Here is a 12021-nt window from a genome sequence, read left to right on the forward strand (position 1 = left end):
TGTTTTGTGCTACATTGGTAAAATGTCTTATGTGGGTATTTATTTTCATATGAAAAGCTACTGGATGGTACGGTATAAAGCTTACAATTTGTTTCACTGTTTTATTGGAAGCAGCTACTCCTCTACAAAAGCAACAGCTCTTCAATCAATGAGTATTATTCAGTGCATTATGGATATGCTAAGGGCTTTAGTACCGATTGCATCTTTGCGGGTGTGTAGCTGCTACAGAATGAGTCAGTAAAGTTAAATTGTTGCTTCTTCCTGCGGAAAAATTGTAAGTGATAAAAATGAACATATGAAATATTGCAGGTCTAAACTAATCTGCTGGTAATGTGTGCTCACTAATCTTTTTAGAGAGTGAGGCCAGACCTCTGCTTCCCGTGTATATGGGACAGGACAGGACTTTGCGGGAGTCCAAATGGACCTTAGACAGGAGAAAGGATGTCCAGACTAGATTGTGGCTCTGCATCTTGCACAAGTAGCTGACAGGGTTGATGCTACGAGGGCTCTGAGTAGTCTTACACCCCTGGCCCACCTTATTGCAGTGGGAGATGAGACCTTTCTTTCCACAGTCCTTTCATCTTCTTCCATGACGCCCATGCCTTGTGTATAACACCCTTCTACACTAGGAATTAAGTGCTGCTTGGTGAAGAGGGCAGCTTTCCCTCTTGGAAGATTTTCTTGTTAGGGGAATTTCTCTGCCCCCTGTCTTCTGATGCCTTAAATCCATTTTGTGTTGTATGTAGCTTTTGTACCTGAGAACTGATGCTGTAATAATCTGCTCTGCTGGTGAGTTGCACATGATGAATATAAGGAGCAATTAGTGTGCCCCACAGAACATGCCTTCACAGCAAATTTATTGCACTGTAAGCTCATTCTGTTTCCGTGAAGAGCAGTCATATATATAGGAAGACAAAGGGATAGACTGCTGTACTTGTGTTTGGGCAAGAGGTAAATGCAGAAAGTAGTGGAAAAAATGGGCAAAAGTTGCTGTGTAATGTTGTTTGTGTAAAGGGTAGACAGAAAGACAAATTTGTGGTTTGCCAGTTTAATAGGAGCTCATTTGGCTACAAATACAAAAACTACTGAAAACTAAAACCAGGTGGCTACTCCGACACTTCTTAATTCCTTTTTATATTCCCCTGATGTTTTGCAGCTGTGCAATGGTGGATCTGTGACTGATCTTGTGAAAGGATTTCTGAAGAGAGGCGAAAGGATGAATGAACTTATAATTGCTTACATTTTACGTGAAGCTCTGATGGTAAGATAAGCTCTCAGTGAAAGGACAGTCAGTATTCCACTCACATTTTTTTTCTTTGACTGAATGAAGATCATGTCCCACTAACACGGCACGCTATCTTATATTATAGCAGTGTTTAATAATCAAGGTAATGTGTAATTCAGATGGTTCTTTTTGAACAAGCAAGGTAAAGAAGAATTTATCTGTTTGTTTCATTATGAAGAGAGTGATAATTGGTTTCTGACCATTCATTCATTTCCTTAGTAAATACAGTTCTGCATCAAACTAGCTTTTCTTCTGAGAAATAGCAGAAATAGACCTGAAATACTGTTCAGCTTCTTAGGTCTGTATCCAAAATATTTTTATAGCAAAATAATCAACAAATCTATTGAATCACTGCTATGATAAATTTTTTTTGGCTAATCAGGATCAAGTGTCTTTATTTTTCATTTTCTGTGAACCAGAATTTGACTTGCTGCATAGGAATTTAGGCCTTAGCAGTTTTCTTTGAGTTTATACTCTAAAGGTGTAATATATACTGTAGGTTTATAGTGCTTTTGTAATGCATTTATCTTAAAATTTCTATTTGACATACAGTGGGACAATTAAAAAGTAGCAATTTCTCATGGTGTGCCAAGTGTTTTTCCAGTAAGAATGACATCTCCGAGTTTGGATTGAAAAAAAAAAAAAAGTTTTTTCATACTTTTCTGATACCTTTCTGTTTCTGCAAATGTACAACAGAGCTGTTAGTAAAAAGTTCCTGTTTACACCTCACCTTCCAGGGACTTCAGCATTTACATGAAAACAAAACTATCCACCGTGATATTAAGGGAAATAATATCCTTTTGACGACTGAAGGAGGAGTCAAGCTGGTGGATTTTGGTATGTTATGTTTACTTATATATGCAACCAATGCTGTGCATCTGAAGTACGGAAAATAAAATAAATGTATTAGAAAAGATGAATTATATTAAATTTTTTATAAAGTTTTGGAGTCGTTCATTAAAAATCTCTTGGAAAGCCAAAGTTACGTTTTAAATTGATAGAAATGAAATGTTCACAGACTCAGTGTTTTTTCAACTTTGGGTGTTCCAGCCATTTTGCTAATGCTGTTTAGACAGCATGGCTAATGAATAGAAGTTATAATACGGTGGTAGTAAGTGCCAAATGCTTTGGGGCAGACACAGTAAGTGAAGTGGTAAAGGAAGTTAACAGGGTTCAAAATAAGGTTGGTGTTTAGTTCCTCCAGGACCGTGCACTAGTAAAGTGAAACTGGGAGCTGATAGGCAAAAGCTTCATGTTACATAGGAGAAGACTTAGAATTTACTCAATGTTGGGAAGAGCTCCACCTCAGTCACATGTACTTCTACTACTACTACTTTCCAAAGTCTGGGAAGACTAACAGATTACTTTTGGCAAGTCTAAACCGGAGACTTGGCATTAAACGAAAAGGGTCTGTTCAAGTCTGGTAGGCCTAAAGTGATTTGGGAAGGCTGTCATTTGGTTTTGCCACCAGAAGGCAAAAGTAGAGACACAGGTAAGTGGATGAAACCTGTTATTTATCAGCCATACCAAAATGATTTACCTTAAAAGTGTAATGACTTTTTGTTTTAAATGAGGGGTATAAAAATTTGCAATGCTTGTTACTACGAACTATTATCCTCTGGCAGCACACCGTCTTCTAATGTTTAAATTCAATTTATTGGTCACTGCTTTACAGCATAGCAGCCAATTGTGAATATCATTATTCCATTCAGCAGATGGAAAATCTTCATTTTTCCTTTACCCTCCTATTTTGTTAATGAAATTTATTCAATTGATACATAACAGTTGGTTTAAATTACGGGATTTTAACTCTGAGTAGTGTAGTGTCTTCCTCCCAGGAGACTGTATTTGTGCAACTCTACTTCACGCACAAAGTCCTCACAACTACTAGGGTTACTAATTCTTCTGAAAATTCATGTATTTATGTTCATTATTTTATTCCTCAGATAAAATCTTCCACTGAAAAGCCTTCAGACTTTCTAAATTATCTGCCATACACTTAGTAGTATTTTCTGATAGTCTGGAATTTTAACGTGAGGCAAAATCGATATTTTTGCCCAAAGGTTTTTAATGTGTTGTGGATACTAAATTTTTTAAGGTGCTGAAGGCAATTAGAGCTGTGGAGTATCAATATTTCTGAAAATTAATGAACTTATGCAGATGTCAAAACATACAAGCTGTAGGAATGAGGACCTGAGTTCTTTATTCCCCAGTTACTGCAATCTACTGCTAAGCTGTAATTGAAAAATAATCTTAACATCTTGTGGGAAAAATTGTGATGCCAAAGCACAGCTGAGAATGTATGCAAGAAACAAACATACATACACACACTTTTATGTGAGTTGAAGAGGGGCGTGTAATATCACCTACAGTCTTTCCTCTCAAAGGAATGTAGGAACTACACCTTAATATGGGACTAAATAGAAATTTTCTCTTCCTTTTTTTTTTTTTTTTTTCTCCCTGAAATTGATTTGAAGCCAATAATGAGTAGTTTCATATGGTAAAAATTTATATATATTCACAAAATCATCATGGAAGATACACCATTCACCCTTCAAGCTGACGTTTAAGGTATTCAGCTGGGATTTGGGAGATTTGTGTCTTCTGCTTAAGAGGATTTAAACTCACATTAATCAGATTCCAAGAGTATTTTTTAGCCAGGAATGTGAGTTGAGCAAAATCTCTCATGTTGACACTGCTACAGACAGTTGTACATAAACATTTATTGGATCAGGGACTGAAACTCATAGCCACCTTTTACTATATAAGTCTGTGAATCTGCAGGCTATGGAATGACATAGACATGCAGACACAATCTCTTTTTCTCCCAGTAAATACTCAGTGGAAGCAAAATGTTTGTTTTAGGTTGAACCAAGTATTACGTGGGGCCAAACAAACAAGGAATAACAACCCAAAGAATCACACAGCCCTTTCTAGCACACACACAGCTTTTCCGTTGTAGAGAGGGGCGGAGAGATAAAGGACTCCTTCAACCACCAAGCACACTTGGCAGAGGAAGTGAGCCCTTCCCAAGATTATTTTGTCTGCGCCATTCTCCTGCATGCTGGTTGATGATGAGATGTTCCTGAAGAACCCTTTGCTCTCTTCCCATGATACTCTTTATGGTGATTTTCATTGAAACAGGTGCATAAAACATGTATCTGAAAGATGGACCTGTGAAGTCATAAATGAAAAAACAGTTAACCTTCAGTGAATTAAATCACCTTTGAGAGTGGCTTTTCTTTCCTTTGTGCTTTTTGTACTCTGAACCACCACTGCGAGTCCTTTCTTGCACAGCAGTACTGACTGTCCAGAAGCTTCATTTTGTGACACAGTTTATACACATTGCCTTATGGTTGTTGTTTCATAGGCATTTATGTGTCCTGTGGCCATGATTTCTGAACACTGCACAGCCTATAATGGATGACCTTCACAACACTCTTATGAGGAAGTAAATTACTTTAATTCCCAGTTAACAGCTGGGAACCTGAAAGTCTGAGAGATTTGAGTTGCTTGAGGTGACACAGAAAGTCTGTGGAAAAGCTCTCCCAAAATTCAGGCTCAGTCTGAACTGTTTGCCTTTTGCAGAGGTATTGATAGTTAAAGAGATGACAAAGACTTTGAAAGCATACCATGGCAGTACTTCACCCAGATTGTTTTAAAGAGTGAAATTTTTGCTTTCCCTTAAAATTCTGCTGGAATATTGCTTGATCACCACAGTAATATTCTTGTATCTAAGAAACACCCAATCCCAGTGGATAGATCAATGATCAAATCAAGTAAATGAGTTTATAGCATCTCCTCACCAATGCTTCTGGAGCTCAACTGCTTATCAAGGAGCTGCCAGATAAGTTTTAGTTTAAACTGTCCAAGACACAAGAAGTTTGAAATACTGCTACCAGGGAAGCATCCTCGCTCCTCGCATCCATCCAGTATGATAGTTTAGATCAGCAGACATAAACAAAATCATTCTTTTTTTACTACAGATAATGAGGAGCAGCTAAGGGGACCTACTTTAAGCACATCCCGTGATCACCGATTCAGTCCCTGAATTGACTAAACTTCTAGTTACATTACAAAGTCCATACTTTCCTTGTAAGAGAAGGAGGTTGACTGAAGACAGTTTCACTACGTGAACATTTATGAGAATTAGCTGTTAAGTTGTTCTGGTGGAAAACCATTGGGGAGGGATGTTATACCTGAGAATCGCAACGATTATGCTTGAAGCAAGGAGGATCCTCTACTGCATCAATACAAATAATAAATAGCTGCCCTGTATTCAAGTGTAGCTGCCTTTCTTTCAGTATGGGGTAGAGATTTGATAGAAAAATATATATTTACATTAAAGTAAATGCCCTGCAGCACTTTAAAGGGTGGCAGCTATATAAGACAGTGTATAGAAGGAGTTGGAGGCAAGCAGGGTGTGAACCAAATTCCCTTTTATAAATATTCTTAATTATATTCACAGTTGTTTATTAGCGTTCTGGGAAGGAAATCTTTTATATCTGTTTCTCAGATTTCTGCTTGTATGCAGTGGATTGATGAGAGCCAGATCTCAAAAGAAATTTTAGCCACTAAAGGTTCAGAGAAGCATGTAGTAAAATTTACAAAAACTTCTAGCATGTAAATCCAAATTAATTAAATACTAGATACGTTTTGAAAGTGTTGTGACACATTTATTTGCAGCTTTTACTGCCTAAATATCTTTCAGTGTCTGACCTTGTTTCATCAGTTAAAAAACTGGCCTGAAGTCACTTGCACACGTAGCACACCTCATCTGTAATAAAAATTCATATATTCATCTGCATTTTGCAGTGTGTAACCAATTTCATAGGGACCTGAGTGTATAACATCTGCTTATGCTAACAAATATTTGCTTCTTTGAATAGTTCCTCTCAATTCAATTTCTTTTCTTGAAATCAGGATGCTGCATAGGGCCTTTCATGTATTAAATAATGTTAGTCTAAGACACAATTCCCATTTGGAAATTCTGAGTTGTCAAATAGTATGCTTTTCCAAAATGGGAGAAAAGAAACTTATTTGTATTATTATTGTTATTATTTTAACTTTGGCCCAAAAAAGTCCAAGTGATATTTTGTTTTAAAAGATTTAATGTCTTTCTGAAATCCCCTGCCATTGCAGTGAGTCTGGGAGCTTGAAAGCCGGAGCTTTTCATGCTTATATGTTGTTGAAAGAAGAGGATCCTAGAGGACACAACTTCCTGTCGGCACACTAGGCAGGTTGCTGACGTGGGGAGTCATGGAGGAAAGAACCATTTTTCCTAAAAGTTTTGAAACATCTACAGTCATGTTGCAAGTGATTCTTTTAGCTAAAAGAGGAGAATGAAATGCTGATGAAAAATTTCTCTTCACCTATGTTTTTGAGGTTTGACCTTGTGGGCTGATAGTCTTGAACAAGAGCACAGGTAGTTCATACTTCTGTGGGAGTGCTGATGCCTGCTGTCACAGAGAAGAAATATTTCAGGTTGAGCAGCTGTTGCCTTGGAAAAGTCTGGAATTACACTCCACCACTTAGGCAAATGTAGAGTTTTCCAGCAGCACTGTTCCTAGCTGAAGGCCATGTGCTTCTATGCATCAAATGAAACCAGACGTTCATACCACATGTAATTAAACTGTTGATGTTATTACCATGAAAGTTCATTGGGGGAGGGGGGGGGGAAAGTCAGACATCTAGAGGGTAATATTCAAGTTCCCATAATGAAAATAAAATGTTGGAGGACTCATTAAATCTTTGAAATTCAAGCCTATTTCTAACTACAAGAGATCTCATGATTCCCCCCAGTTTGCCTAGTGCTGTCACTGTGGGAAAGGGTATATTGAAAAGGGTTAGCACTGTCCCTTTTCAGTTTCTTCTTAGGCATTTCATTAATGGTATCTAAAGCTCTCATCATTAGAGTCTCTGGATAAGCAATACATAGGAGATATGTAAGGGTTTTTATAGGTAAAGCAGGTTCCAGTGGAAGACATGGAAAGAAGGTAATGCAATCTCACTGGTGCTGGCAAATGGTGGAAAATTACAAACTGTTCTGCATGCAGTTAATAGAATAGAACTTCAAGAGTTCCTTTAGTACTGTGGATAAAGCAGTTGCATAATTAAAACATGTACTGTAACATTCATTAATGGAATATGTAGTGATGGTAAGATGATTTTTCTACTTCAAACATGCTTAGTTTGCATTTTTCTGCTTTTGTTTCAAATGTTGTAAGTTGAGTATGAATATTGTCTTGGCATTCCAAAGGCAGTTTCAGATATCATACTTTGCATGCAGCTTGCACAGTTTTATCATGGATGTATAGTAGTGTGATTCCACTAGAGATTTAGCCTGTGTGACTCACTGGGGACAAAGTGGATTAGGGGAGGGAATACTGTATTGCTTTCAGGCATACTGAAAACTGACGTTACTTTGTTTAATACTTGAACTATTTCTTCCATGTAGTTTGGAAACTGCAGGTAGACAGAAGTCAGCTTGTGTCTTTGGAATGTAATAGGGTTATTATTTTGTTATGGAGAGAATGGTTGTTCTTCTTTTAAAGCTATCTGAAGTCACCCGAAGTTAAGACTAAGGAAATATTAATGCTGGCATTTCTGCATGACCACCTTATTATTATTCAAAATTGCAGTTTGGTGACACAAGTCAGTTGTAAGACACTCTTTGGTAGTGTATTTTTATATCAACTCTGGTTTTACTTTGAAATGCATACATAATGTCATTTAGGTAATACTAGATGAAATTACTAAATTCATTTCATAATTCAGTTGAGTTGATAGATTAGATTTCTTGGGGTTTTTTTCCATAGAAAGAGTGCGTAGTAATTCTGCGAACATTCTCTGCTCTGACTCAGTAGTGGTTTGCTACTTCTTCCATACAAATTATGGAATCTTAATAATGCTTTACCACTACTAGTGATTGGTAACAATTGAGCAACATAAGTTAGACTGTGTAGGTATTTTTGTTATGTTTTATTGGATGACATTCATGCCTATTCCGATATAGAAATACAGACCAAAATACTTTAAAATCTGTGACTGTACTAAACAGGTTGAGTTTTCGAAGTGTAGATGAGCCAGCAGCTGCTATAATGGCAAAGCGAGAGTAGTAGAATCAGTTACACTGTACAGTGTGTCGAAAATAATAGGGACAATCTCAAAGTAATAAGTCTATGGTAAGACTCCAACTTAATGGATCCATCTCCTTGTTTCCTGACTTTTGGTTTTCTCATGTGTGAAGGAGCTTTCTGCTGGTCTTGTGGAGAAGACAACTGAAATCTTGGGTCAGAGGTTGGAGAGGGAACCATAGCACTGAGCATCATCCTTTCATCATGACAGCCCACCAGCTCTCGTGTTCCCTTGCCGTGACACAGTGCTATGGCCTCTCCCTACCATGAACAGGCTTGATAGATGCAGTTTGTTGACTGATGACAGATCAGTCCTGCAAGCATTGTGTGGCACACGGCGTTGCAGATAGAGAGAAGGCTCACAGCAGTGTGCTGCCAATGCACGCAGCATGGGTCAGGCTCCAATGGATTGTGAGCCTAGAGCCACCTTGTGCTCAGTGGATAGGTTGAGAAGTCAGTTGTGAGTGATCTAGGTTTGAGTTTTGGGGCATTTTGGGGAAGGACATTTTAATCTCTGCCCCTTTTAATATGTACCACAGTTCCCAGCCTCGAATGTCCTGCTGACATTGAAGAGGAGCTCAGCATGACCTTGAGTAGTTTTCCAGACGTTTATAGATTACTTATTCTGCAGTAGTCAGAATATCTTAATGCATCTTCTTCTTCTTGCCCTGCATTAGCTATAAATGCTGTCTGAATCATGCTGCAATAATGAAACAATTAAAATAATTTAATTTGGAAGTATTCAAAAATAAAATAATTTTCTTTCTGCCCTTAGCTTACTTTAAGCAGTGATTCATAGCAAGACTTATATTTGCCTTAGTCATTCTAGCATGCATCCATAATAAGCTGTCTGCTTCACTGATTCAGATCAAAACCAGACTTATTATTGTGTTGTCATTTCTGCATACCATATAGCATGACATTCACATGTTGCTTCTAAAAAGCATTTACTAGGGGACTATGGCAGAAGCCAATACAAGTAAAAGACTTTGAAGAAAGCTTTCTTCATGAGCAGCTTGTCAAACTGCTTTGAACCCAATCAGAATAATAATTCCAAATTTTTCAAATGAGGGTTAGCAGGGATAAGATGGATTGCATTGACTTGAGCTGTGGAGCATTTTCATTGTTGAATGTTTAATTCTTTGTTGAAGGCTTAGTCCTTAAAAACTTGTTTTAAGGGCCATGTGTGAATGAAAACCTTTGTGCTGTCCAGTAACAACAAAGAGAAATCATGTGGCCAAGTGCTGTATCCAGGATAAGCTGTTCACCTGATCTTTCAAATATTTTCTTCTACTAATTCACATAAAGATGTCACTGACGGCTTAAACATTAAAGAAGCTTGACACGGAAATCTGGTGTCATATACAAGAGACACATGAAGCAAGAACATAGTCCTCTGTGGCCAGCAAAGACTTCTCTTGGTTTTCTCATGGGTCACAAAATAGTCACCTCTTGTTATTAGAAACCCGCTGATCTCACCCTGTACACTAAAACCCATTCATTTTTACCTGAAAGTTGAACCCAGTGATTCATTTGTACTGAAGTGTTCCAGTCCTTAGGTATTTTAAACATTCTATCCTATCAGCATAGATGTTGCCAGTAACCCAGATAAGCTTAACAGGAAAACCATGTCATATAACATGGAGAAAAATCTCTAGGGTTTTCCCAGTAATACAGGGGAAAAAATCCTTTTTGGGTCTCAAAAGTGGCAGTCAGTTTGAAATCTAATATATAAGGAAGGCAGCATCTAAGAAGGACTTTCCTCACCAGCATACTGCACCAGATGGTAGATAGCTGCACAAATCCCTGAGGCTCCAGAGAAGACTAGTTCCCTTATCTAAACACATCTGGCCAGTTGTGCATCAGGAAAACAAATGTTCCTGTGCATCCCTTTCAGGAAACCAGCTGAAGCCCCAAAGCATGAGATTTGGTTGGAATCATTGGCTTTGCACCACACTGAACTGTCAGGAGCACATGGAGGGCAGCCCGTGGTCGCCCGCTCTCCAGGGGGCTACGGAGAAAGGGTGCAGTCAGAACCATAGACTTAAGGGAACCTAGAATACGCTGCCACACCATCCTGCCCGGTCTCCTGTAACACAAAAGTTCTCTGATTTCTTAAAGAAGGAAGCTGTATTAAAACTTTTTGTTTTGAAAAAAAATTATCTATCTCACAGATGTAGTGAATGTTTTGCTTTTTTTTAGGTCATTGTTTGCTATTTTATTATCAGTCTTTACCTGGTAAGAATTCTGTATCTGATTTAGGATTTTCATTTTCTTCCTAAAAATGCCTTTTCTTTGTCTTTAATTCTCATGGTGACTTTACTGTGAAAGCCACTGGACTTTGATTCCTTTAGTTTACATTTATATCACCCTCTGTTTTATAGTACAGACTAACCTTTTTATCCTCCCTTTACTCCATGCCTCTTGGTTTTGTTATAAACACTATGGATCGTTCATTTCCCAGGCGGTTCATGTACATGATCTTCTTGGATACCAAGCTTTTGATCTTTTCGGAGTTGTGAAGGGCCGTTTGATTATCTTTTGGATATGCCCTACTTAAGTTAAAGATCCCTGCATGTTTTCCTGAGTGTTCGGGAAACTAGTTTCATAATTAGAACATTATGTGCATTAAAATAATACATAAAGACAGGGGGTGGAGTGACAAAGGATATGGAAAAGGCTGAGGCACTCAATGTGTTCTTTGCCGTGATCTTTACTGTAAGACTGGCCTTCAGGAATCCCAGAACCCTGAGATCGGTGGGAAATACACAAGTCCATGGGACCTGGTGGGATGGACCCATGAGTGCTGAGGGAGCTGGCCAATGTCATTGCAAGGCCACTGCTGATAATCTTTGAAAGGTCATGGAGACTGGGGGAGGTTCCTGAGGACTGGAAGAAAGCTATTGTCACTCGTATCTTCAGGAAGGGCAAGAAGGATTCAGAGAACTACAGGCTGGTCAGCCCCGCTTTGATCCCTGGGAAAGTGATGGAGCAAATAATCCTGTAAATCATTTCCAAACATATAAAGGACAAGAAGGTGACTGGGGAGAGGCATCATGGGTTTATGAAATGAAAGTCATGCTTCATCATGACATAATGTAACACCTTTCAACATAAAATGCTGCTGAAAAGTCTAGTTTTTTGGCTCCTCATTTCAACTTTGTTTCCTATTTCTTTATTTCCATCTTACTGATCAGAACCCAATTTTAATTCTAGATTTGATGTGAGCACTTAACCACTGAGCAGAAGCTCTCAAGCAATCTTTTCTGTCAACAGCTCACCCAAGGAAACACAATTGTCTCTGTGCTCTTTTCATTTAAAGGTTCGCTTTTGAGCTGGGTTGATAGTGTATAAGGAATTATGAGTATTGACATTGTTTCAAAAAGGTTCTGAAACATCTCTTGTAAAGCCATCAAACCAACTACTTGTGTCCTCACGCTCTGTTAGTAACATTGTCTATAAAGTATTTTTATGCTTTCTATCCATGCTAAGTAATTAAACCTGGGAGAAGCCGACTGATCTCGCTTTACAGTCTTAGTGGGGGTGCCACCATACTCGCAATATGGTTGCTTGTGGTTACGCACCTGGTGTGTTGTGACG

At 38.3% G+C, this 12021-nt stretch overlaps 1 protein-coding gene across 5 annotated transcripts in view; it reads left to right on the forward strand.

The window, feature by feature from the left end:
* MYO3A (myosin IIIA) overlaps window positions 1–12021 on the forward strand; it is a 155023-nt gene that overhangs the window by 56316 nt on the left and 86686 nt on the right. For all 5 annotated transcript variants that reach the window (XM_075419554.1, XM_075419557.1, XM_075419559.1 and 2 more), the window contains exons 4-5: window positions 1157–1261; window positions 2023–2122. In XM_075419554.1, the coding sequence (XP_075275669.1) occupies window positions 1157–1261; window positions 2023–2122 (205 nt within the window). The remainder of the gene's footprint in view (window positions 1–1156; window positions 1262–2022; window positions 2123–12021) is intronic.

The sequence above is a fragment of the Opisthocomus hoazin genome, chromosome 4 (genome assembly GCF_030867145.1).
Source record: "Opisthocomus hoazin isolate bOpiHoa1 chromosome 4, bOpiHoa1.hap1, whole genome shotgun sequence".
Taxonomy (NCBI): Eukaryota; Metazoa; Chordata; class Aves; order Opisthocomiformes; family Opisthocomidae; genus Opisthocomus; species Opisthocomus hoazin.